General features: G+C 41.9%; 1 protein-coding gene across 3 annotated transcripts; it reads left to right on the top strand.

Moving 5' to 3' along the window:
• Positions 1-4167: 4167 nt before the first annotated feature.
• Positions 4168-26033, top strand: BTBD3 (BTB domain containing 3). Of its 3 annotated transcripts, none has more exons than XM_068153163.1 (5): positions 4168-4264; positions 15862-16126; positions 16681-16771; positions 17274-17392; positions 21651-26033. In XM_068153163.1, the coding sequence occupies exons 1-5, from the start codon at positions 4222-4224 to the stop codon at positions 22681-22683; spliced, it is 1551 nt and encodes a 516-aa protein (XP_068009264.1). In that variant the 5' UTR covers positions 4168-4221; the 3' UTR covers positions 22684-26033. The 3 variants fall into 3 exon arrangements, 2 of the variants coding, with proteins under 2 accessions (XP_068009264.1, XP_068009263.1); XR_010989134.1 differs by lacking the exon at positions 4168-4264 and having other exon boundaries at positions 8273-16126; positions 21651-22783; positions 23116-26033; XM_068153162.1 differs by lacking the exon at positions 4168-4264 and having other exon boundaries at positions 8273-16126.
• The last annotated feature ends 910 nt before the right edge of the window (positions 26034-26943 follow it).

The raw sequence follows: 26943 nt of genomic DNA, 5'->3' as shown, positions 1-26943 counted from the left end.
TGCAGCAAGTTGCACAGAGGCCTGCTGACCTCAGACAGGTAACCACACAGCTGCATCTAAAGGGCAAGTGTCAGGAGGATGGAGCCAGATTCTTCCCAGTGTGTCCAGTGACAGGACAAACTGGAACATAGGAGGCTTCAGGCAAACATAAGGAAAAACTTCTTCACCCTGCGGGTGCCAGAGCACTGGAACAGGCTGCCCAGAAAGGTTGGATTGTCTCCATCGCAGGAGGCATTCAAAACTTGCCTGGATGTGTTCCTGTATGATTTACTCTACATGATCCTCCTCTAACAGGGAAATTGGATTACTAATCTCCAGAGGTCATTTCAAATCCCTATCATTCAGTGATTTTGGGTGTGTGCTTCAAAGCAGGTAAGTACTATTGGGTGTGTGGTTGTGGGAGGAAGAGGAGAGGCTGCAGCTCCAAACATCAGCACTTGCTGCCAAGCAGCAGTGCTGTAAGCATGTGCTTGTGGACCATGCAGATGAGGTCTAACCCACTACCCCATGTCTGTAAGTGCCCATGAGTGAAGAGGGCTGTGGATGGGATGGGACGGGACGGGTGCTGTGCCTCCTGCACCACTGGCTGTAGTGGAGCAATTTCAGCTGGGTGCACAAAGCCTGCTGTAGGGTGATGGTGACTGCTGCAGTTTAATTTGGCATTGATAGTGGTATTAAACCAGAGCCTGGAGCTCACTGGGGTATGTGAGATAGTCAAGGTCCATGCCCTTATACACAGCTGAACAAGCTGGGCTGGAAATGCAGGAGAGATCTATGGAGACCAAAAATGCAAAACAAGTAACAGCTGGACTCGATGAGCTTAAAGGTCTTTTACAAGATAAATTATTAAAGTGGAGCCCCTAACTTGGGCAGCCCCTGATGCCTCTTCATCAGAAGTGCACGTGTAGAAAATATCATAGGGCTTGCTTTTTCTCACTCCTGGATATGATGGGGTTATGGCCAGAAGATATTCTCCCATCATGGGACTGCAAATTCAGGTTGCAAAATAACCTTCTCTAACTTGGAGGTAAGAGCTTCTCCACACCACTTGCTCAACTGAATTACCCCAATTGCAAAAAGGCCTTTTCCCTTCTGTCTGAAAATAGGGTAGAAAATTACAGTGGTTATCTACAGCACATTTAAGTTCTCTTCAGTCAGGGAATATTTTGTTGGCTTCCAAGTCCCAATTAAATCGTCATTTACCCTATGAGCTATAAAGAGTGTGTGTGTGTACAGTCATTATTGTTGCTATTTAGTTTCTTATCTATTTTAATAGTTAAAATACTAAAATGGGAAAAGCAAAGTACTGATTGTCCACAGATATGCCTAATTTCACTTTGCAAAAAGCATCTGCTAAGATAACATGTATATAATGTAGGTAAATGAACGTTCATGGAAGAATAAAACTAGAACACAGCAGTGATTCCAGAAGTAATTGTTTCTTCAGGGGAAAGAAAAAAAAATACAATAAAATAAACACAGCTCACCCTAAAACTTCAAATAAAGCCTTTTGCTATGCTTTTAAAAATAAATGCCAGCAACACATCTTAATTTTCCATGTGGTTAGGTACACCAAAATGGTAAGAAATCCCATATTTATGAAGCTCCTGGATGTGATGGTGAGAGAACGTTCAGTTCTCCTTCCCCCACAAAGAAAGAAACCACAGCTAGCTCAGTTGGAGAAGCAAAGGATATGAGCTATATTTACAAGCAGGATGAAATGCAGTGAATGCATACACAATATATACAGTATTTACAATATGTACAGAAATACACAGCAAAGAAAGGAATACAGAACAAAACTCCCTCCTCCGGACAGAGGAGGTTCCCCCCCTGTACTCCCTCTCTCCCCCTACCTCCCTTTTTTTCCCAAAAAAGGGTTAGAGAGAGAGAAAAGGTAATTATTAAGGAGGAAGTTCTTGTTAGGCCATGCAAGGATTAGTTTTCTTGTCTCAAGGTCAACAGGTCCTGATGCTGTTGCTCAAAAGCAGCCAGGCTGAAGAGACAGAACAGACTGGAACCTGAGGCAGATTCCAACCGAACTAAAACTTAAAAGTTGCATTCTACCAATCTACCAATAGAAATTCGTTTAGACCTATCTTTGTTTTCAAAATATTCAGCCAGAGCATTCCAGCAAACGTCCCTTTCTTAAAGGCACAGCCTGAAACGGTCACACTGGATAAACCTGGGCCCTGCACATGCCTCTATTGCTGACAACTATTTCTTCGGTGTCTCAAAAGTAAAAAGAATGTTGCCTTTTTTTTTTTCCCTTTTCTTCTTTTGTTTTGAACACAGCAACCCTACAAGCAGCAGGACAGGAACATCTCAGTACAGGAGAGGCTGAGGGAGCTGGGATTGTTTAGCCTGGAGAAGAGGAGACTCAGGGGTGACCTCATTGCCCTCTACAACTACCTGAAAGGTGGTTGTAGCCAGGAATGGGTTGGCCTCTTCTCCCAGGCAACCAGCACCAGAACAAGGGGACACAGTCTCAAGCTGCGCCAGGGGAGGTTTAGACTCGAGGTGAGGAGAAAGTTCTTCACCAAGTGAGTCATTTCTCATTGGAAGGGGTTGCCCAGGGAGGTGGTTGAGTCATCGACCCTGGAGGCGTTCAAGGGGAGATTGGACGTGGCACTTGGTGCCATGGTCTAGTCATGGGGTCTGTGTTGATAGGTTGGACTCGATGATCCTCGAGGTCCTTTCCAACCTAAGTGATACTGTGATACTGTGATACTGTGAACAGTAGGGGAGGTGGTGGAGTCACCGTCCCTGGAGGTCTTCAAGAGAGGATTGGATGTGGCACTTGCTGCCATGGTCTAGTCATGAGGTCTGTGGTGACAGGTTGAACTTGATGAACTTTGAGGTCTCTTCCAACCTTAGTGATACTGTGATCTCATGCAAGAAAGGATATACGGCATTAATCTTTCACTGTTTTAATCTCTACAACTACCTGAAGGGAGGTTGTAGACAGGCAGATGATGGTCTCTTCTCCCAGGCAGCCAGTACCAGAACAAGAGGACACAGTCTCAGGCTGCACCAGGGGAGGTTCAGGTTGGATATTAGGAAGAAGTTCTCTACAGAGAGAGTGATTGCCCATTGGAATGGGCTGCCTGGGGAGGTGGTGGAGTCGCCGTCATTGAAGGTGTTCAGGAGGAGACTTGATGGGGTGCTTGGTGCCATGGGTTAGCTGTTTGGGTGGGTTGGATTGGCTGATGGGTTGGACACAATGATCTCGAAGGTCTCTTCCAACCTGGTTTGGTTTATTCTAAATAAATAAAGCAGTTTATTCTATGTGATTTGGTTTATTAGGAGAATTAAAAACTGTGAGGGGAAAAGAGTGGTTCATCATTCCTCAGGCTACCTGCTGCTGGACCTGGGATGAAATGTGGATTATGCAGGCAAAGGAGTTTCTGCTGTAGGGTTTACTTCTATTTTATTTGCTTGAGGTGTGTGTGTGGGAGAAGTAAGGGTGAATGGGCAAACAGAATGTTTTATATGGCAAAATATCTGGTCCCTACAACCTTGTGAATCAAATAAAGCTGTTGTCTGAAGGAAATGGTAAGCTCTTATATTCACAGGGATGGAGTTGGGAGTTAAAGGCTCAAGGATCTTACAAGTCTTTGGCAACTGAAATGATTCAGTGACTCCGTAATCACTTTTTTTTTTTTTCAGAAGGCAAATCCTGAAAGAGGTTGGATGTGAGAAGCCAGAAACATACTTCCATTTAAGGTACTAATGGAACTTTGAGTTATAAAAGAAGGTAGCTTGACACCTTTTTTTGTTTGGTTGGTTTTTTGGGGTGCCAAACTCCCGTTTTTTGGTGGTGAAACTTCAAATGATGGGTGCTGCCGTGACCCCCCGGGGCACCACGCCCCTCAGCTGGCTATGGGGGCCGTTTCATACGACGGGAGCGCAGTTTTGAGTGAAAAACTCGACCCGAGTGGAGAAACACGCCCGGCTGCGCCTGCTACCAGCACTCCCCCCACGCACGCTGACCCCCCAGGAGGCGTGAAAGCAGCGCTGGGGACGCGAGAAAAGCCCCATCCCACCCCCCCGGGCGCGGCCTCGCTCTACAGCGCGGCCCCAAGCACCGTAGGCTGAGCTCGCGCGCAGCCACGCCCCGCCGGGCTGCGAGCTCGCGCCCGCGAGGATAGAGGGCGGAGGTGTGCGCCGCGTGCGCGTGCGTGTGGGCCGAGCGGGCGCGTACGCGAGGCGGGGTCGCGCATGCTACTGCGAGGGGTCCGCGCCGCCCCGGGAGCGCCCTCAGGTCAGCGCGGGGGGGGGGAGAAGCGGGCGCGCGGAGTCCAGTGCGTCCGGTACGCACGGTCGTGCCGCGCTCGGGGCGGGGGATGCGGCGCGCTGAGGGGGTCGGGGCGGCCCCCCGGGCCCCGGGCGCTGCAAGAGGGCGAGGGAGCTGCCGCCCGCCGCAGCAAGGGGCGCGTCGGGGCGGTGGCGGCGGTTGATGGCGGTGGGCGGGCAGGGCTGTGGTGGCAGCCGCGCGGGATCCGGGACGGGCGGGCAGGCGGTTGGTAGTCACTAGCCGCCCTACGGGGACACCTCCGTGAGAGGCGAGGCGGAGCGGGCGCTGGTAGCGCTCGCCGCGAAACTTGGGAAGAGAGATGAGGGAGAGTTCGTGCGGGGAACGGTTGCTCCGCACAAGCCGGACGCTGAAGCGGTCGGTTCACTGGGCACACAGAGCCCCCCTGGAAAGGGGGCTTTGCCTGACCAAGGCCATCATTTGTGTCTGCAGCCGTGCCTAGAGGGTTTATCCTCACTTTTCCCCCCCCTGAGCCTATGCAGCTGCCTTTTGTGCAGGAGCGGGTTGGCTTCGTTGTAGTACTGGAAGCGAACCAGGGGCGATAAACCTCTCTAAGTGGTCAGGTGGTTTGGGATAAAACATTAAGTGTGAAGAGCAGCGAACTTCGGACAGGTTCTGCCAGCGTGCCTGACCGCCTGGGCAGGGGGTGTAGGCTGGTGCATCCACCTGGGAAAATTCACAGTCATATAAACCTAGAAGTTGGGACTTGGGCTGGTTTTTTCTGCTTAAGTAAGGCTTCTTTTAAAGAAGACATATTTTAAGTATCAGTTCAATAAACTTCCCCACACTTGGCCAAACTACCTTAGGTACATGTCTTATGTCTGACCTTTACAATGTACTGTTTTGAGAAAGCCCACCTGTGATAACGTTCAGGTTTATAAGTTCATGTTTGACTGTACTGTTTCCACAGCAGGGGTGTGTTTTAAAACAGGAGAAAGTAATGGCTGGAAAAGGTTTGGGTTAATTCTTATGATATTTAAATATTCCTAAAAATGATAATTGCTAACATACCTAATTAAAACAACTGACTGGTTGTGTCTCATCTGAAGAGTACTGGTGCATGTAAATTTTGTGCCACACTTTAATCCACATCCTGGGCTTTCTCATTGTATTTGTAGAGAGAGGTGATGTTGGGTTATGGGTTATACAATGCTATATTGGATGCTGCCTTTTATGCTGAAGTCGGGCTCAAAATGACTTTGTTTTGGTGGGAAAGAGCTGATTTCACAATTTCCTACAGAAAGTAGTGTGTCACAGTGCAGAGTATCTTGTGTTTACTGGGTAATTTAGCTTTGCAGAGCAAATGTCTGAGGGCCTCATTCATTTGAAGGAAGTTCTGCAGGACTGTCAGTGTTGAATGTAGAGTGGAGTACTTTTGTTTAATCCTGCAGTAAGTACACTGCAGCTAACTGCACAATAACTTTCCTTGTGTTTCTCCTCCCATGATCCTCGATTCTGCCCTGGAGGAAGCACCTTTGAGAAGCAATGTGTGATTCCTTTAGCTTGCCCTTTAAGGCTGAGGAAAGAAAGGTGCAAGTTGCAACAGTATTTTTAATTAATTGGACTGTGTTTGCTACAGCCTGTAACCAAGTACTTGTTTCCAAAGTTACCAAACAGTTGTTAACTTACCGTGAAAGCATCAGTACTAGGGTACACAATTAAAACTAGAGTTCTGATGATGGTAGGCTGTATGTTGTCAGGAGAAATTTAGGTCTTCGCTCATGTGAACTTGTGCAGGTGATGCTGCTTTTGCAGCAGAATGTCATTCATGCCCAGCATTAGTGTTCTCTGATAATTAAAGATAGTTCTGTGATAATCTCTGCTCCCTCTTCAACCTTGCTGGCTGGGTTTTTTTGTTTGTTTGTTTTACGTGAGCAAATGTTCAGATACCTGAGCTGGCATGGAAGCCCTATTATGTGGGGCACTATATAGATATGTGATAAGCGGCAGTTTCAGTCTCAAAGAGTGGATAAAGCAAAAGAAGCCAATAAGAGAAGCGAGTCTTGGAAGGAATGCTTTGTGTGGTGGAAATTGACTTTTCTGCTGTGAGGTTAAACTCCAATCCTGTGCCTTAATTATAAAACCACATTATGTATGTATATGTCAGAAAACTGAGAAGGGGCGAACTTGAGTAAAAGTTCGCTTCATTTGAATTTGCGAACTTCCTGTTTTCCAGGTCTAGCTTGTATGTTTTGTGATCCTGCTGCACTGATAACTCAGCAAGCTAGAGTAAAAGAAAACCAAGAAAGTGCAACATCTGGAAAATGTTTGCCTTTTAAAATGCAGACTGATGATCTGTGAATGTGGGCTGGCTGTTGTGGGTATGTGCAGTGCAGAATTGCAGGAACAGATTTCGAAGTCGTCTTGAGACATTACCATGTATGTCCAGCCCTGTTACCTGTGTCCTGAGATTACCTGATACCCTTTGGGGAAGTATTTATTCAGGATCATGTACCAGTTCAGTACAGGGATGAACGACACAGTAACATCCTCCTGTGACAGGATATTTATGTACCAGGTTACACGCTGTATCCACCCTAGCTGCAGTTTCTCCTCTTTGTGTCCAAAGCAATTTAAAGGAGTTGTCTACTTCAAAACCCTGCATTCGCTGGAATTACAGCATTGCCACCTCCTTGTTTGCTCTAGGCATGCTTGTTTGTGAGAGTTGTCTGAGAGTATGAAAATAAAGCACCTTTTCAGTCAGGTCACTTGTTTGTTTATGCCTAATAGGTGTGAGATTTTGGATATAGGCTTGCAATAGCTGACAGAATGAAATCCCTTTAAAATCTAATCCATAATGTCCTATGTGATGACATGACCCCTTGCCCAGGTAGTGGAGGAGGAAAGTACAAGCCTTACTCTTACTCTCTGGGGAGAAGCTGAAGCTGGCCATGTGTTATTTACAGCAGAAGTGTATTTAGTGGGTTATGTCTTCAGCATACATTTCAACTTGGAGATGAAAGAAATCTCTGCTCAGACAGCTTCTGTCAAGGAATGTAGCTCAAGATGGGTACTATGTGATGTTAGGGTAATAGAATGCACTTAGTATACAAAGTGTACCTAGGTGTTTTTGATTTCATAGTGCCATTTCATTGTTGTCTTCAGTAATACTCTCCTAACAGACCAGGGTGATGCTACTCCATGTATACCAAGAACAAATAAAGGTTTTATGTATAAAACTTAACAATACATACAACTAATGTGTATGTATATTTACCTTGAGCGGTCCCTTAATTATGCTCTTGTGTTTGATTACTTGCTCCTTCGTTGGTTTTTTTTCCTTTTTTCTCTACTCAAGTTCTGACATGTCCTAGAGTCTCTGAAACAGTTATTGTGAAAGAGAGCAGATCTTCCCAACATTAAGATGAGTATGTCTTCATGCTTAAAAATACATCCTGAAACCAGATTTTGAGGAGTATGTATATGTTCATCTTGTAAATTCATTTGTAAAGTGGAGAAACTGACTGAAATACTAAAGAATAACTAAAGAATAGGCAAGTGACAAAGGAAAGGAAATCTGATTTTTCTAAAACAGTTGATAAGATAAAACTTTGGCAACATCTTAATGGCCCTGTGGAAGAGCCATTCATACAACCGCTCTGAGAGTTTGGAAGCAAAGTTAAGGGCAAGTAACAGGATTCGCAGTTTTCAACACATGGCAAAGGAAGATAATTCAGCGCAGCACATTTTAATGGGTGTAATGTTTGGCTCTATTCCTTGAGCTACGTGGATGCAGCTTGTTTTGACAACAACCAGTCTCTCATATCTTAAAATGTGGGTTACTAACAACTGTAAAAACATTACAAGAGTTGTTACTTGTGGGTTTTGGGTCCCGCTTGGGAAGTGAGAGCCAGCATGCTTGAGAATTCATTTATCAGATATTTGATTTGCCATTGGACTGACATGTTCCTCTTTCTCTAGCTGGGGTAAGCTTCCTCTTTTATTACTTAAAATGTAGTGGGAACAAGAAGCTGTGCCAGTTTTTCTCCATTTTAAATACTTAATGGTTCCAGGTTTGGTTTTCTGCTGTAAACACATGATGTGCTTTGGGTTTTTAGGTCACATGTTCCTGAAATTTCACTAAGTATAAAACTATAGCTTGGCATGATGTAGTTTCCCCATGATAGACTCTAATGATATTTGTATTACAACACCTAACCAAGCTTTTTGAAAGTCCCCTCTGTTTTTCCTAACCTTGTTGAAAGGTGCTAGTAGCATGGCACTCCCAGGAGACTGAGGTTTGCAGGTCACAGAACAGGTATAATGTGGGTAGCAGCAATACACCCTCCCCCTCTTTAGTCCCACAGGGTGTTTCAAAACTGTGGTTTGACATGGAGAATGTAGGTTATCTGCACATGAAAAATACAGTCCTTGAATTACGTGGCAACATAATACACTGTAATGCAGTTCCTGTGGTAGTTTCTTTTCTAGCACCATCAATTCTCACTACTCACTGACAAAATGTCTTATTTGTGTAAGCATTTGTGTTTTGCGTGGGGAGGGACAAAGACACTTTGGAACCAGGCATCTTACAGCCTGCCCTTTACTTAGACTATATTAATGTAATTATTTGGTTTATAGAGAATACTTTCTGAGCCAAATTAAAATTGGTATCAAAGTTTCTCTATATAGCAGGATCTGTCTGTAAGATAGGGAGTTTTGTCTGTAGTCATCCATTCCAGTCTCTCCTCTGAAATAGGGAGCATGTGAGTACTAATTGTAGCGGGTTGTTTTTTTGTTGAAGTGCACTAAGATCACTAGCTTCTGTCTCACAGTGCACTGAATGATCATTAAATGCTAACGACTTTTGATTACTGTTGACCTCGGTCAATTTAGAATTAGTGACCTAGAGATGAAAACCACTGTATCTCATTACCAATTTCCTGAGCTATCTGATCTTTCCTTTGTAAGTCAGTTTTGGTAAGAGGCAGAGTAGAGTTGAAATTGACCTCTGTCTTAGAAAAAGGGCTCAATGCTTTGAGGTTTGCAGTACCATGGTTAGAAATAAATTTTTTAAAAAGGAAAAAAAAAAAATAGTTACTAGGAAAGAGCTTATTTTGTGCCACCACAAACTGTCAAGAGCAAAACTCCACATGAAATGGAATGTCCAAGCTTAGAGTATTGTGATGGGGAAGAAATGCATAATTTGTCACTGTTAGATTAGTTGAAAGACAGTTTGTCTCCCGTAACCTTGATTTGAATTCTCCTTTTGTAGGGGTTTGCTCATCCCAGAGTTAATTTATAATTCTTGTTTTTACTTTGAACTATTCAAGAAGCAAATTATAGAATAAATTGCAAATTCTGCTCTGGGATATTTTCTACCTGCAGTTCTCAAGCTATGACATTGGGGAACGTGTCTCAGCAGGCTGGTAAAATAACATGTTTTTAGTTGTAATGAAGCATTTCACATTATTTCTTTACAGTGGCAGAGAAGATGGTTTATTATTATGATGATGTTTGTGTGACAGTTCGTTGTAAAAGGATCAAATTTGTTGTTCACTGTAGGCTCTTTAAACATAAGCCTTTCTTTCTATGGTTGTGGTTTATATGGGCTGTCATTCATCCACAAGGTATGGTTGATATCAGAATGAAAATACAAGAGAATTGTAAACATTTTCTTCTTTTTCACTTCAGTACCAGAACAAGAGGACATAGTCTCAAGCTATGCCAGGGGAGGTTTAGGCTGGATGTTAGGAAGAAATTCTTCATAAACAGAGTGATTTCCCATTGGAATGGGCTGCCTGGGGAGGTGGTGGAGTCACCATCACTGGAGGTGTTTAGGAAGAGACTTGATGGGGTGCTTGGTGCCATGGTTTAGTTGATTAGGTAGCCTTGGATGATAGGTTGGACACAATGATCTCGAAGGTCTGTTCCAACCTGGTCTGGTCTGTTCTGTTCTGTTCTATTCTGTTCTGTTCTATTCTGTTCTGTTCTATTCTGTTCTGTTCTATTCTGTTCTAGCTGTATCTATCTTGACCCAGCTGAGAACAAGCCCTTCAACTTTAAAAGCAAAACTCAACAGTGTAGAGAAGTCTGTTGTGTTATGTTTGGGGCATAAATACTAAGTTTTCACACCCCTCACTGGGGTTAAACTGCAAAGTTTAAGCAGCTACTCAAAAAAAATTTACAGGAAAGAAATGGCAGGGTGGGATTGTTGTCCTTGGTGTAGGAACAGGTTTGTGGAGGGTGAAGTGAAATGCACACAGGAGGAAAATGGATGTTTATTTCCAAGTAAACATAGAACGAAATGTTATTCTTAAACACAATGTTTTGTTTTGGTTGCTTTATTCCAGAAAGGATATTGTTGTAACAAAACCAAAATGGAAACGCTTGCAGATACAAAAGACAAAAAAAAGGGTAAGACCGCTTTTGGTAGGAAGACAAAGAAGTGCTGTGTGGAGACATAGCTTATATGCTAGCAAATGAGAGTGAAAAAGTAAAAGACGTCTAAATATTCCTTTAAGATGCAATTTTACGTAAGTTTATGTTGACCTGGCTGCTCAGGGCATTCAGGTTTTGTTTTCATTAAAGCATTAAGGGCATTTAAGAAAGTAATGTCATAACTATCTTAGTGGATAATATTATGCCAAGTCTTTAAATCCTCATGTTTTAAACACTAGTCAGTTAAGAAGAATATTTGCCATCCTGTATGTTCCAGTGTAGCATAAGACCTCTAGCAAAACACAATTTAGCTATTTTGGATTCCAGTTTAGAGCTTGTAGTGGTAGTTCAAGATACCTGGCATTGTGGGAAAGAAATGCTCTCCTTTTTTTTACTCTGTATTTTGGGTTCTCTGAGTCTTTACAGTATTGTCCATCTTCCTCCCTGCTTTTTGTTACCTTTTTGTGTGTGTCTTGTTGCTTTTTTTCCCCCTGTAGATGACCTTGCTGAGTGAGGCTTCAAGGCCAGCTTTTCCATTTAACAGTCAAAAGGGGAGGCAGTTGTGGTTACTTTCAGTACTGCAGATCAAAAACTTGGGAGAGAGGAAACTTGAAGAGTTTGTCAACTGTAATGGATTTGTTTGAGGAAATCCAGAGTAGAGCTCCAAGGCCACTTCCAAATGAGAATTTTTACAATCAGAAGGGTTGGAATGGCGATTAGGAAGGATTCTTAAAAGTAACTCAATAATTCATAGATAGGTAAACAGAATTAGGCTCCTCAGCTTGGTGGGTTGGGCTTGCTGAGGCTTTTGTCTTTTGATTTCTGTTTTGAGCGTTCCATTTTTTAAGTGAGTGCTTAAAACCAATTGAAAACCAGCAGTGGACAGGTAGATTTGTTAAACTCTAACACTGTATATTTTGGTTAATCGAGGTATATAATCTGAAATTTGTTTCCTTGTAAGGGGCAATCCAGGCTTTAAACAGAGGATGTTAATATTGCATAGGCAGAACTGCCAGGGGAGAGCCTTGGCAACTTCACAAAAATAAATATATGCATTTTGTCATTGCCTACTTGCAAGTCATTCCCTTATTTGTAACAGACAGTGGGGAATTTTGAACAAAGTTGAGTTTCTATAGGATTGTCCGGTTTACATTACTACATGAAGAATGGACCTGTAAATGAGAGAGACAGCAAAACACAGTAGAAGGAGGGGGGAAGCAACCCAACAATAGAGAATGTGGGTGTACTTGCTATTGCAGCAGGAGGGACTGATGTAATATGAGGAAGAACATTCCCATCATCCCCGGAAATTAAATGATTTCTCAATGGGAAGTCACCTTTAGAAAGACATAATTATAGTAGTACTATTAAATGTTGTTGGGCTATAATGTGACTCCTGTGCCAACTCTCACAGTGATGTCATGATATATCATGGTCTTAAGGGATAAATGAAACTTGGGATTACAGATATATTGCACACATTTGGATTTGAACAGCAAAACCAGTGCTTCAATTGTACATAATATTTAGTCAGGAGGTGATTTCCAGGGGATTGTAACTTGCTTCTAATAATTTGATAGGGGTTTATATCTTGATTTGTAGTATTTCATCTTGAGAATACATTCCTTTGTTTAATTCTTCACCTGGAGTTTTGGGTTTGTGTTGGGCCAGCATTTAGGTTGAAGTGTGGAATTTCTTAGGCCTTTCAAGTTAAAATATTTCTTACTTGATTAATTTGCTTGTGAAATAAAGAATAACATGCCTTTGAGGAACTGTTTGCCTTTTTCTAAGTTGTATATATGAAATTTGGTTCTGTTAATACAGAATTAGTGAAGAAACATGAAAACTGCTGAAGATTATTAGGAACATGTTGTAATAAGCTATCAGAAATGGATACATCTTTGGGTGAGAAGGTTGGTTTCCTTGGTCCTGTTGCCTCAGGCAGACTGATTTCACCTTGGGATTTTCACTTTCAGCAGGTGATGGGTTGCTTTTGCTGGACACTGACAGGTTGGGTTTTAAATTAATTAACAGCATGCATATGGTAGAAGAAGAAAAATATGTGGTAGGAAAGTAAATGAAAGTTGCTGCCAAAAAAGAAAGAGTGAGTGCAACTATCACTAATTCTTCAGAGGCTTTTTTTCCTCATTTTACATGCATCTAATGATTGGTTTAGGAGATGTAGTTCCTGAGCTGAGGAAGTGCAGTTGAAGGTGCTGTTAAAGCCTGTAAGAGGTTTGTAGTTTTTCATAGGAACTGTTGGAATCAGTTGTGAAATCAGCATTGGTTTGCAGTTACAGCAGATCAGCTTTTGGTGAGTGGCTTGAGAAGGCAAAGATAGCAGTTACACTTTTATTTAGTGGGGTGGATTCAGGAAGAACATACTTCATCTGCAGCTTCTTCCTCCATGTTTTCCCCAAAATCACAGTATCCTATACATGTTTTGCAGAACCCAAACCTATGGTGAACTCCTGTGGGCTTGTGCTTATGATCTGAGTTTCCCAGACAGAGCTGACCAGTCTCTTTCTCTTCTGTAGCCTCCCAGTGACGTCTCATGTGTGTCTAATCTTTGGATTTGTAGTGGTCACATGGTTTGCAAAACTGTACAAGGACCTTGATTTTTATATCTTTTTTTAATACACTTTAATCTATAAAATAGATTTATGAAATGAAAATCAGATCTCACGTGAATCTTGTTTTGCCTCTGCCAACTGTAGTGCTGAGACACAGTTTTTCAGAGCAGTGCATGGTTTTCCTGTGTCTCTTTATAAAGCTTCTTCCTTTTGACATATCTGTCCTATGCAGTGGCAAAAGGGTTATTTTGGTAACGAGGGGGACTGGAAATTTACATTAAGCTGGAAAAAAAAGTAATTACGCAAGCCTAACAAACTCAGATTTTGAGCTGAGAACACCTCCTGTGTTCCTGTAGAGACTCAGCTGAGCAGTTATAAACATCCCATCTGTGGGATGAGTTTCTCCTTTATCCCTTATTTTACCTTTCTATAGTTAAACAGTATGGCTCAGGTTGTTCATTTCTCTTCCAAATCAGTCTTTTGCAGAATAAAACATAACCAACCAACAACAAAACAACAACAACAAACCACAGAAGAGTTGGGGAGAGGAGTGAGAAAATCTTGCCAGATTTCTTTGGAAATTACATAACCTTCCTGGCAATGTATACAGGAATGTATCTCAGCCTTTCAGCCACACCAGGGATAACCCATCATCTTTTAAATTACCGGTGAAGGAGATTTTGCACTAAGATGTTTGTTTGTGAAATGCAGCAGCTGAGGCACGGATGTGCATCATTGTTTCCCCATTCCGTGAGCAGTGACTTAATAGGAAGAGGACAGATACAGCGGCCTCATCTCACACTGATGCAGTGAAGTCTTGAGATAGCTAACTGCCATGGTGTTTAGTTAGTTCTTAATATATGGAGTATTAAGCCCAAGCAGACCTCATAATGAACAGTTTCAGGTTTAAAGACATTCTGAGGCTCCCTTACACAGCCATAGCTGTGATTCAAGCAATTGTTGCAGTGTTTCAGTGAATAGCATTCAGTGAGTAACATTCAGCAAGATTAGACAACTCTCCACCAACCTTTGATCTGTTGTACTCCTGTCTAGCAAAACTTATTAAGGTTAAAAGTTATTGAATTTGCTCTGAAAACGAAGATTTTTTTTTTCCTTTGCAACTTAGAATATGAATTAATAATTATTTTATTTTCTCCCAATGTTTTGAGATGTGAAATGGTAACATTTAATAGTGTGTTTTTATTTCCATGCCATTGGGAAATCTGATCTAAAAATAATGGCTGAAAATTAATCTTCTTTCCTAATTAAATGGCTTGGTTGTCTTAGCCTGTATCCTTTTTATTGTGGAAACTATTCATGGATAAAATCAGTGTTTGCATCTCAAGGAGTGATTTCTGCCTGAGACTCTCTAAATCATTCAGACTTTTTCATTTAAGGCTTTGAAATATTGATTAAATATATTCACTCTGGTTTACATTAATCTGATTGCACATCTAGAAGTTTTCTTCTGCTGTGGTGCAGCCATGTCTGGTTTAAGCGGGCTTAATTAGCACTGCTTAGTGATTTGGGACTCCTGTCAAAGGCTATTACGTTATCTAGAAACATAAGGAGTTAAAGCTGAAGCTGTGACCTCATCTCTCTTCATGTTATACTGGAGCAGAAGCTGTGCTGAAGGGGATTGCTTAACTGCATCGCAGTCTTTGCTGCTGCTAGCTGCTAGCTTTAATTTGGTTCTGGTATCTAGCCTCCTCTGGCTGAACTACTGTTGGGGCAGGGATTTGTGGGAATACTAGAGACAAACGAAGTCATGCTAATATTGACTGCCTGTGGATGTCGCTCCCACAGAAAGACTCAAATAAATCTTTCTGCCAGATTTCAACGTTTTGTTGCTTGCCTGTGAGACGCTAAGCAGCATGCAGAGAGCTGAAGCAGCGAGCTTGCGGGCAGCCCCCGCGCTCACGTTCGTGCCATGCCGTTTGTTGTTCTTCGCTTAGCGCCGCGCGCGAATCCGGAGCGCAACTGCTGCGGCTGTGTTGTGCGAGCGGGTGCGTTACAATAGGTGTCACTGTGCGCCTGGCTCCAATCGCCATCGGTGACTTCAGCCATTGGCTCCGCACGCCGCCTGGCTCCATCCGCAGGGCTGCAGCTCTTACTCCGCTCCCGTCCCTGCAACGCACAACTTGGGCTGGCGGGGCGGGTTGGCACTGCTGCCCCGCGCCTCTCGCTAGCTCCCTTCGGAACGCCGGCGCTGCAGCCGCACGCCTGCCCTCCTCGCAAGGTGCACTGCTTCCAGGCGATTCCTCATCAGGAGACCTGGAAAGAAAGAAGACTGGCAGGAATAATGGGGATGTATTTAACGATACAAGTACTGGATCAAACTTAACGCCAATTTGGGTTTTTTTGGTTTGTCGGTTGTTTGGTTTTGTTGGTTTTTTTAACTCGGTGCACTTGAAAGGTCACCTTGTCTTGCTGGAAAAGAAGCAAACTGCTGCTCCCTGTTTAACAGCTTCCACGTGCATTTCTTAAATGTTCCTGTCTAGTTAGGCTACCTAGCTTTACAGACAAGTATACTCATGGTAGATGAGAAAGGAAAGAACATGAAATGTCTCACCTTCTTCTTGATGCTTCCAGAGACAGTCAAGAACAGGTCCAAGAAGAACTCTAAGAAGGGAAATAGCAGCAGCAGTAGCAGCAGCAAATTGCCTCCAGTTTGCTATGAAATCATTACCTTGAAGACCAAAAAGAAGAAGAAGATGGCTGCTGATATTTTTCCCCGAAAGAAACCAGCTAATACTAATACAACTGCTGTCCAGCAGTACCACCAGCAAAATCTCAATAACAACAACACTATTCCAGCACCTAATTGGCAAGGACTTTATCCAACCATCAGAGAGAGGTAAGTTCTAGGCTCTTTTGCTGTTTGAATGGAGTGCTGAAAAGGAGCAAAATGTTTATAGTGCATATATTTAGTTCTTTACTGAAGAAAACAACAGTTCTTTTTTTTTCCTGCATGTGTGTGAAGCAAGTACTTTGGTAATGGAAAATACTGTAATACCCTTTTTTCCAGACAGTGCAGCTGTTTATCTTGATTAAACAAAAACATTGGTAAAAGCTGCAGCATGCCCATAAAGGTTTGCTTTTGGACCTTAGTGGGGGTTTTCAATGATACATGATTTTGACTTTGATTTGAAAAGTTCTCATGAGTTTAGAGATGTTTTTTGGTTTTTCTTTTCTTGCACACAGACATGCCCCCTCCCCCCCCATTTCTGCTTACTTTTTCCTGTGATATATTTGTGTGATGATGTGTAAAGTAGCTTAAAACTAAGTGTGACGTGTTTCTCTTTACTAACATGCAACTTTACACTGTTAAAAAAAAGTCTAATTTCTCGGGTTTGGGGCAAGCACAAAATTACTGGGTGCCATAAATTAACATGCTGCCTCTGTTTGTAGAAATGCAGTGATGTTCAACAATGACTTGATGGCAGATGTTCATTTTGTGGTCGGGCCACCAGGTGGGACCCAGCGGCTCCCAGGACACAAAGTAAGCAACAGCTGCACTATCAGCTTGGGTGGGGATAGCCAGAGAGCTCCCACGGTTACACTGGGACACAGCGTGGGAGACTCAGCTCTTCTGGGACAGCAATCATCCTGTGTTTTAAAGGGCAACGTGGAATAGTGTGGAAGTAGAATAGTCTTCTCCCTTGCTTTTCTTTGTGCTTTCACTTAAATAGTATACTTGTTCTAAGGCAGTCATTGTAAAGTGGGTAATACTGCTTTGTGCTATTGATTAATATTACTCTTGAGATTTTCTAGAAATAGATAAATTCTGTGGTGGATTTTCCAGTAGCTAATGCATAGACACCCATGAGAGTGAAAAACAGGGAAGTGTGTAATTCTCTTCTTAGCTTTGACTTCATTTCTTACTGAAGTGTCAATCAAATCTGTCAGTGAAGCCCAGTATGCTCTGATTGGCTATCCCACATTGTTGTTGTTGGCAGTGCTTTCAGTTTAAAGCATGAAATAAGATTTCCCTTTCTCACCAGTATGTCCTGGCTGTTGGGAGCTCTGTGTTCCATGCGATGTTTTACGGAGAGCTCGCTGAGGACAAAGATGAAATCCGTATACCAGATGTTGAGCCTGCTGCTTTTCTTGCAATGCTGAAGTAAGCATCATTCATCTGCTGGATAAGTTTCCTTTATGATGTATACATGCATTGGTAATGTCATAGTTAAAGTATTAGGCTTTTGTATTAACAGAAAGCAAGCAGTCCTCTAAAATACTCCTCTTTTTGTGTTTCAAGTATGTTGAACTTTTGTCTCATTTTGCTCTCCTCTTTTACTTCTGAGGACGCATATATTAGACTAATGTAGGCAGCTATAAATAATGACTTTGGCAAGGGATCTTTGGGCACGTTGTATACTGTAATGCCTATTGATCTGATTTGTTACTACAAGTTACCAAAAAGAACGGAGCTGCTAAAAGGAATTGTCAGCTGTAACAACAAAAAACCCCAAAAACCCAGCCAACAGGGGAAAAACAAAACCAAACCCAAAATAACACTGTTGTACTTTGCAAGCATAGTGGAAAGTTAGAACAAACAAAAATAAAACCACCACTCACCAAACAAACATAAAAACACAAACACCTCCCCCCCTCAAAAAAAAACCCACCAAAATCCTGACTTGCTGAGTATCTTTCCAGCTCTTTTATAAACTTCCTGTGTGCAGGTCTTGTTTTAGAAAGAACAACCCCAAGTTACTGAATGTAGACTCTAAAATGTAAATTTCTCCTGTATCATACTGATGCATTTGGAAAGTGATAAAAAGGCTGTACACATATAAATAGGGGGTTTGCTCTAACGAGGGAAAGCAGTCAATTTACTTGATCATTATTTTTCTTCCTGCAAACTGCATGAGAAAGTCTTCCCTAAATGAGCATAACGAAGCAGCTTCCCTGCTGACTTGTCCTTGAATGTATCTGTAAGCTGTCATTAAAGAGAGATGCCTTATCGTAGAACTGCTACACCTTTGAGGTTTTTTTCCCCCTTCAGCTTTATTATCTGCCATTGCTTTCTGATAAAGAATATACATCTGATAGTGATCCTTTTAATACGCTGGTTTTCTTGCATGTGATGGCATAATCACTAGCAGTTTCTTGTATTTCATGGGTTGTTTTGACTAGCTTTTGATTACAGAATGGTTAGGGGTGTTAGGTGGTGGTTTTGTTTTACATTTCAGTGGCACTGCAGATGAGCATTCAAAGTTGCGTGTAGAGTTTGTTGCTTAGTATTTTTGAAGGTTATTGTGACCATCAGAAACATTCTGTGCAAATGCCAGTAATGGCCAGGTGTAGTGACACAGGGTTCTAAAGACCTGTAATCTGAAGTTGACAGAAAACATTATGTAGTTACATCCTTGTTTTGGGCCTTTCTCACTTTGCAGATGTTTTCTTCAGAGCTCAGATTTGTGCTTTGCTTTTGAGGCACAAATACAAGATACTTGGGTTCCCCTGGACACCTCTGTTTTTTGGAGCAGCAGATCTGTTTTCCTGTGGCTAAACAGCATTTACCATGAGAACAAAAAAAAAAAAGGCAAAAAAAAAGGCAGCTTTCTGAATTTGTCATTCAGAGAATAAACCTGGGAAAGAGAGTATGTAGAGTATCTAGGTGTTGCCTTGTTATTTACCCCATGGCAATTTAGGAGACTACGTTTGAGTGCCTGGTTAGAACCACAGACTTCTTCATTTTCTTGGATTTCACAAAAACAAAAGAACACAAAAAGTTTACATCTGTGGATGCTGAGCTAACCTCAGCAGTGCTAACTTCCACTGATGAAGAATGCCTGAGCCTGCAGAGTGCTCCTGTGCCTGCAGACACCAGGGTTGTCTGCAGCTGCGCTGGTGCAGGGAAGGGGAAGGGATACTGCTCAGCAGTGCAGCATTCTGCTCATTGCAGGATCCAGGGCATGTGTCGCACTGGGTGGAATCTGGGGAAGCCAATAGCCCCCCTTCACTCCTTTTGCCCTGGGAGGTCATCCCCCTGAGTATTACTTGCAACTTCTGTGAGCAGTGGATGGCAGAAGGCTTATGGTATTGTTGCTACAGAAGGAAATGACTTATCCCAAACCAATGCTGTCCTTCATATGCTCCTTTACAGAGTCAGGAGGGATGCATCATAGTCTTTATCAGAAAATACACTTAGTTTGGTTTCATGGATTTTTTAGAGTTGTGATAGGTTTTCTCTTTGCTTGTTTGTTTTTGTGTTGGTCTATTGGTTGGTTTTGTGGGTTGTTTTTTTTTGTTGCTGGGTGTTGTTGCTTGTGGATTTTTTTTGTGGTTTGGGGTTTTACTTGTTTGTTTTTGTTGGGATTTTTGTGGTGTTTTTATTGTTGTGGTTGGTTCTTTTGTGGGGCGGGGGGTGGGGGAGAGAGGTGCTGAGGGAGTGTTGTTGTTTGGGGGTTTTCCCCCGGACAGTGAATTCTTGCAGCATAAATACCTTTTGTCTTTACTATATAGTGGGCATTCTGACAATGAACATCAGACAAGGTATTGTCAGATGTAACATGGGAAATAATAGCTCAACTGGTAGAGGTATACTAATGTTCCTCTCAGTAAAATAGCTTTCCACAGTTTTAAAAATAGGATTCATTTTACAGTCTAGCTGACATGCTGGGTTGGTGTCTTTAGTGTATTATGTCTTATCTTAATCTTGACTGTTCATGTCAGAACTGTGGTCTCATCTTAGCCCAGGATGAATGTGTAACTATACCATCAAACCCTGCGGTCTAGCAGAATCCTCTGCTTAAGAACGGAGTGCAAGTGGGCTATCAGTAATTCCAGACCAGAACTGAGGTGCGGTGGTAGAGTGAGGAGTGTGGAATGTTGCTGACACCCAATCTGTTCTGTGTCTGTTGTAAATCAGTGATAGTAGTTCTTAACTTTCATGAATATTAACCTCGCAACTTTTGTACTATTTCATTTTAGAACAGATGTCATCATTCTGTTGTACTAGCAGGCAGAGAGAAGTAAGAGAACAGAGAAAATAGTTGGAGAGCAATGAGGAGAATCATAAAAATTAATTGATGCATTGCTAAGCCTGCAACCAGTGATACATAGGTGTGCTTCCTGTTGTTCAAAGTAGCCCAGCTGAAACCAAGTTAATACAGATTTAAAGTAAAAAGGGTCAGGTGTGTGTAAGTATTTTTTCCTCTGTGACCTCTTAGATTTTTATAGTATCGCATAAGCAATATCTGCTCTGAGCACACTTTCTAAGTCTTGCTTGGAGGATAGTACCCTGCATCTGCAAAAATACAAATAAAGATGTTTCCAACTACCATTAAGTCACTGTAGTTACTAATTCCACTTCATAAACACATCTGTTCTGCAAAAAAAATCCATTGTGTCAGGAAGGCTGCTAGCTAGAAAATTTTCATTTAGTACAGGGTCGCATAAAACTTCAGCTTTGCTGGAGGAAGGCTCTTTTATCAACCATAACCATCAACTTGCTTGTCCCTATGAAGAGTAAAATTGCATTTGGCATGGTTTTATCACATTGCATTCACCAGCTGCAAATGGGGCCCTGAAGCATGTGATAATAAAAAGAACAAACTGTACAATGCTTCATTTCTCTGAGCAATGAATCCTAGCAGTTTAGTCACATAAACTGAATTTCGCCTTCTCCTCTTCCACCATACGAGCCTAGCAGTGAAGCTTTTTATTTCCTCCTTATGCAATGAGAATGAGAGAAAACACTTGTGCTGGTGAAGCTGGGATGTTATAACCATTAAGAAATCTGCAAATTAGAATTCTTTCCCTCTTCTGTAGGCTTCATCATCCTGTTTTAAAAAAAAAGTCACAACACACACACCCCATTTCTCTCAAAAAACAACTCCCTCGTTAGGAAACTGGCTCGCACCTGACGTAATTTCATAGCATTTCTCTTCTTGGACTGCCTAGTTGTTCCTAATAAACTTGGGTTTATTGCTATGTATATGTATGCTCCTCAATAAATCTCCTTTCACCATCGTAGGACATCCAGTCCAGGTGCTCTTTGCGGTATGTGTTCCAGACTGTTGTGTTAGCTGATGCTTGGGGCAGAGTTCCTCTCAGTAGCCACAGCATTTATGGAAGGAACACAGAGCTGGAGGGGCCATAGTTTGTAAACATAACTATTGCCTACAGGGCATCTACCCCAAATGTGAACTTTCATTCACCTTAGAGTTAAGCCTGTTCTCTTGCATGGTCTTGCGTGAGTGATACAATTGATTTTACTTTCTTTCTGGATTTAATCTATGTTCCCCAAAAGTACTGCTTAGTTTTACTGGGGAGCCATTTAGATATTATTTGTTTATAATTTTCAGGTGATGTTGACAAGTTACCGTTTGTATTAAGCAGCAGTATTACATGCCTGTGTTCTTTTTTAGATACATATATTGTGATGAAATTGATTTGGCTGCAGATACCGTCCTGGCCACGCTTTATGCTGCCAAGAAGTACATCGTCCCTCATCTTGCCCGTGCCTGCGTCAACTTTCTAGAGACAAGCCTAAGTGCAAAGAATGCCTGCGTGCTGCTTTCCCAGAGCTGCTTGTTCGAGGAACCTGACCTGACCCAGCGCTGTTGGGAAGTGATTGATGCCCAGGCTGAGCTGGCTTTGAAGTCCGAGGGATTCTGTGACATTGATTTTCAGACGCTTGAAAGCATTCTCCGAAGGGAGACTCTGAATGCCAAAGAAATTGTTGTGTTTGAAGCGGCTCTGAACTGGGCTGAAGTGGAGTGTCAGCGACAAGAGCTAACGGCCACCATCGAGAACAAGCGCAAGGTCCTGGGGAAGGCTCTCTACTTGATCCGCATCCCTACCATGGCGCTCGATGACTTCGCCAATGGTGCCGCCCAGTCCGGGATTCTGACGCTCAACGAAACCAATGATATCTTCCTCTGGTACACGGCTGCCAAAAAGCCAGAGCTGCAGTTTGTAAGCAAGCCCCGGAAGGGCCTCGTTCCTCAGCGGTGCCACCGCTTCCAGTCCTGCGCTTACCGCAGCAACCAGTGGCGCTACAGGGGCCGGTGTGACAGCATCCAGTTTGCTGTTGATAAGAGAGTGTTTATTGCTGGCTTTGGACTGTATGGTTCCAGCTGTGGATCAGCAGAGTACAGCGCCAAGATCGAACTCAAACGACAAGGAGTTATCCTAGGCCAGAACTTGAGTAAATACTTCTCAGATGGTTCTAGTAACACTTTTCCCGTGTGGTTTGAATACCCAGTGCAGATTGAGCCTGACACCTTTTACACGGCTAGTGTGATTCTGGATGGTAATGAACTCAGCTATTTTGGACAAGAAGGAATGACAGAAGTCCAGTGTGGGAAGGTGACTGTTCAGTTTCAGTGCTCTTCAGACAGTACAAACGGCACTGGTGTACAGGGAGGGCAAATTCCTGAACTCATATTTTATGCTTGAATGACAATGTGTGGAGACAAGGCATTTTGCTATGAAGAACCTGTCTGGTTCAGGCCTACTGACACTTAGCTTTTTATCTGCAGATATGTGATCAGTACAGGTAATATGTAATTACACGCCGTGGGCAAGTTTCTGGCTTGCTATACTTGTAGCATTGTTGGTGATTAAGTGTGATATTCAAACTGGAAGCTCTTAGGAGCAAGCAAGTTTTAAAGGCTTTGTAAGAGTGGTGCCTCTTTGCTGATGATGCTGACTCTTTGATGCACCTGTGAATCACCAGAGGATGTCCTCCTCTTCTATCTCACTAAACACTGTCTTCATTGATCTGTTTTCTTTTTCCATTTCCTGCTTCTAGCTTGTAATTATTTGGGGAGGTTGGGGTTGAAAATGAAGAGCCTTGTTTTACAGCTCTCTCTTCTGTCTCCTCTTCAGACTTTAGGGATTCCAACAAACTGAGCTGCTTTTGATCATGGGAGCTGAAAGAAGTGCTTCAGTTGTAAACAGAAAAAGCATAGGTTTAAACCTTCATCTTGTGAGATTCTCCTGTGGCCAGCTGTTTGGGACGGCTGCAGGGGAAGATGGAGAGAAGCAAGCAGCTTTCAGGAAGCTATACAGCACGCTGACCATGTCCACAGAGTATGGACATGTTTACAGTGGGCTTGGCAAATTGCCCTCAGAGTTCATTTTCCAGAAGTCCCACCTTAAAGGCAAGGAAGTATTTGCACATGTTCAAATTGTATATGCAGCTCTTGAAACTCTACTCCCATGACCTAGTTTTTGCTACATTGAAGTCAGTTTTCTGTTTAAATAGCTTTTTGTTTTGAACCCTTGCTCAATAAATAGAAATGAATACCATTCAGTGCAGGAGGGGTTTTTAATTATTATTTTGAGTTGGTTTCTTTATTGTTTCTCTTTGGTTTTTTTTTACTTCCTCCTAAACATGGTAGAAGCAGAGAAACACAAGAATGTACCAATCCTGCCTTGAACTTTTTTTTCTGTAAAATGAGATTACTTCTTTTTTATTACTGCACATTATCAGTAGAAATATAGACAATGACAGGAAGATGCCCAACTGTGGCCATATTATGCTTAGTATATATCATCAGATAACATGGAGGAGGAGGAAGTCTTTGGTGTGCTAATATTGGATCTCTTATAACTGCTTATGGTTACACTTCAGTTGGAGGGTTGTGGTGCAGAACTCTGTGTCTGATTTTGGGGTTTTTGTGGTGTTTTTTGTTTGTTTGTTTTCAACTTCCTGTCATATGTCTGTATCATTTTTAGAAAAGAATTAGGGATCATGACTCCATTACCCAGTAAGGAAACCACTTTAAATAAGGAATACAGGTACTGTTTAAAGATAAGAAAATCCTTAACCATTGCATTGGGCCAGTTGCTTCTCAGAGGGACACTACCTATTGTAAAGCATCTCATTCTTATTTCATCTCTGAAGTGGATTCTGTTTGTTCTGTATGTTTTAATGAAACGAGAGGACCAAATGATTCTTTCCACAGACTGAAGATTAATGTTATAGTATGTCAACACATTAATGTAACATAACTCTAAATTCACTTGTCAGTTTTGTAATAAAAATGTTTTTCTCATATGATTTCTTACCAGTTTAATACTATTACTTTAAGTGTTTCTTGACAGTTTGAATCCTGGCCCATGACCATCATAAAGTGTCAATATCTCTTTACTGTCTCAAGTAGAGAAAAATGGAGCACAGACATCAAGTTTCTGGCCAAAGTCCAAATCTTCTTTCTAGGTAACAAAAGGAGAGCCTGGTGGAAAAAATGCCCTGCAAGATCTATGACTGTCAACCATCTTAGTGTTTAATGTTTTATACCCATCTGTACATATGTGTGTGTGTGAGCAGCATTCTTTCTGAAATGTAAATGCCCTCAAAATCCACAGAAAAATGTTTTGGTCTTTTGTAACAGATGTACATAATCCAGACTGTTAGTGAAATCTAAACAGAATGCTACATGGAAAACTCCCAGGGAGATTAAAACAAAAAATCCCTCTAGTTAATTATATTTAGATCTGCAGCCTAAAATTGAGCATAATTTTATGGACTGGAGGAAGAGTTGCTGTAGAGTCTGCAAAAAGGACTTGCGAGATTGTGATGAGGTCATCTACTTTTAGGCAACAGCTGAGCAGCAGTTCCATTTACTTAAATACATTTGAGAGCAGAGAAAGACAGTAATCAGCTGATGACGTTTTCTTACGGCAAGCAGTTGATGTAGATGTATTTACTCTGAGTGATGATCGGATTGACAAGTCGCTTGCAGTAGCAAGCTGCATTCTGAGTTTGGGGGAAAAAAAGAGGTAGTTCAGCTGGTGGGACAAGGCAGAGAGTACTGCACTGCTATAGCTAGGCTTGGGTTCTCACTTTTTAAAATGTATTATTTGGTTTTTTACTTACCTGCCAATAGAGGTGAGATTTCTGCTACCTTCACTGGTTGGAATGGATGTTGGGAGATCAGAATACTGTGTAGCTGTAATGAGTAGAAAATGAGCTGTTGCTTAATTATTATTATTTTTTATTTGCTACTCTTCTGAAATGTTTTTGATGAAGTAGGATGAAAGCAATCTCTAGCTTATTTCTCTGAGTCCATTCCAGGTTTTAGGAGCTGGTGCATGTAAATAATCAGTGTGGGGTTAAACATAAGCACTGCAAAACACCTTTCCATGCTTACAGCACGACTTGGTTTTGAATGCTGCTTGATGCTAACAAGTACTGGCATATAAGGTGGCCAGTGCCAGTCACCTTAGGACATCAGGGCACTTAAGTAGGTGTCTAAGTATGGATTTGGTTGTTCTTTAGCAGTAGCATACAAGCTTGGATACATTGATTGACACGTTGAAAGTATCAGCTGTATCAACCTGGAAGGTGAGCATAATGTTAATAGAGATCCTTCCATCCTTCTGTCTTAAACTGTCCCTGGCCATCTTCGCTACTTCTATGTTTGCTTTTCCTGCTGAGTGGAATCTGTGATAAGAGAGTATAGTGGAATATACTTTCTGCATATCTAAAATAGTATTTAACTAAACATTTTAATTTCTACATGCTTATTGCACTGAACTGGTTTGGGATTTATTTTTGTTATCATTTGTTGTGATAAACTCAGCTAACTTCAGGTCCCGGCGCCTATTTGTGCTGGAGCAGTGTTTGATCTTAGCAGGCTTACAGCATTATTTATAAAGGACAGATATATATAAATATGAAGTACCTCATGTTGAATGTTATTGTACTGTATCTTTAATGTCACAGTGCAGATCTTGTTGGACTCATGAATGTGAATGATCACGTTAAACATACAAATAAAAGTGGTTCGTAAATGGTTGTTTCCTGCAGTATCTTTGAAGCATGAGCTGTGAAAGCCTTTACTTTGTTAGCATTTCTGTTGTTGTACAGTTGTGCATAGATAGTTGTTGAGCTTATGTATTCAGAGATCTTTTGATCCCCAAAGAAGTAAAAGTCTAAGGAAAAAAAACAAAAACACCAAGGAAGAACAATGGAAATGTTAATCAGTTACATTGTGAAAAGGTCGACGATTAAGCTAATGAGCTAGAGTGAATGAATTCATTTGTGTGCTTTATGACAGACCTTGTCTGCTAGCATTAATATTTTAATGTTCTGTTAATACTATAAATCATGTGGAGATGAAGGGGGAGGGTGTCGTGTTTATTCTGAAAGACAGTGGGCAGGGGAAAGGTGATGGTTTTCAGTCTCTGCTGTACCAGAATAAAGGACACAGTTAGGGCCAAGAGACTGCTCTCTGCTTAAGAGTTAATTATGGAATATGATTCAGAATTCTGACTATTTTTGTACTTAACAGTTTTCTTACAGGAGCTTTGAAACACCATTTTAAATGCTTTTATGGTCAGTGAAACTGAAGCTCTGTTTCCACGAGGTCTATCTCCGAAACCTTTCAGTTACTACTAGTTAATGATAAGAAATACTCCACAGTGTGATATAGACACATGAAGATTTGATTGAGGAAATCTTTCCCAATAAGAACAGCACCTTGAAACTTCATCCAAAATTCTGATTACATATACAAACTCCAAGCTTGGCACTTTTGGAAAGTTGTAGTTTTAGAATTCTGCAGTGCTTGGTACCACTACATTCTTAGTTCAAATTCTCCTAAGTGCCCAGTGCTTCTGTTTAGTTTGGAGCTGGCTTCAAACAGGAACTGGCTTGTGCCTTGTTCTGTACTAATGGTAACAGCTTTTTGATGTGTGGTAGATATT

The sequence above is a fragment of the Melanerpes formicivorus genome, unplaced genomic scaffold (genome assembly GCF_026170545.1).
Source record: "Melanerpes formicivorus ecotype bairdi unplaced genomic scaffold, bMelFor1.0.p_v2 SCAF_25, whole genome shotgun sequence".
In the NCBI taxonomy this organism is placed as follows: domain Eukaryota; kingdom Metazoa; phylum Chordata; class Aves; order Piciformes; family Picidae; genus Melanerpes; species Melanerpes formicivorus.
This window is presented reverse-complemented; position numbering and strand designations above follow the sequence as displayed.

Excerpts from the sequence above, each read along its gene's own strand:
- BTBD3 (XM_068153162.1), top strand. The coding sequence starts at position 15,804 with ATGGTAGATGAGAAAGGAAAGAACATGAAATGTCTCACCTTCTTCTTG. Across the intron at positions 16,772-17,273 it reads AGCGGCTCCCAGGACACAAA|TATGTCCTGGCTGTTGGGAG; the intron begins GTAAGCAACAGC and ends CTTTCTCACCAG. Across the intron at positions 17,393-21,650 it reads GCTTTTCTTGCAATGCTGAA|ATACATATATTGTGATGAAA; the intron begins GTAAGCATCATT and ends GTTCTTTTTTAG.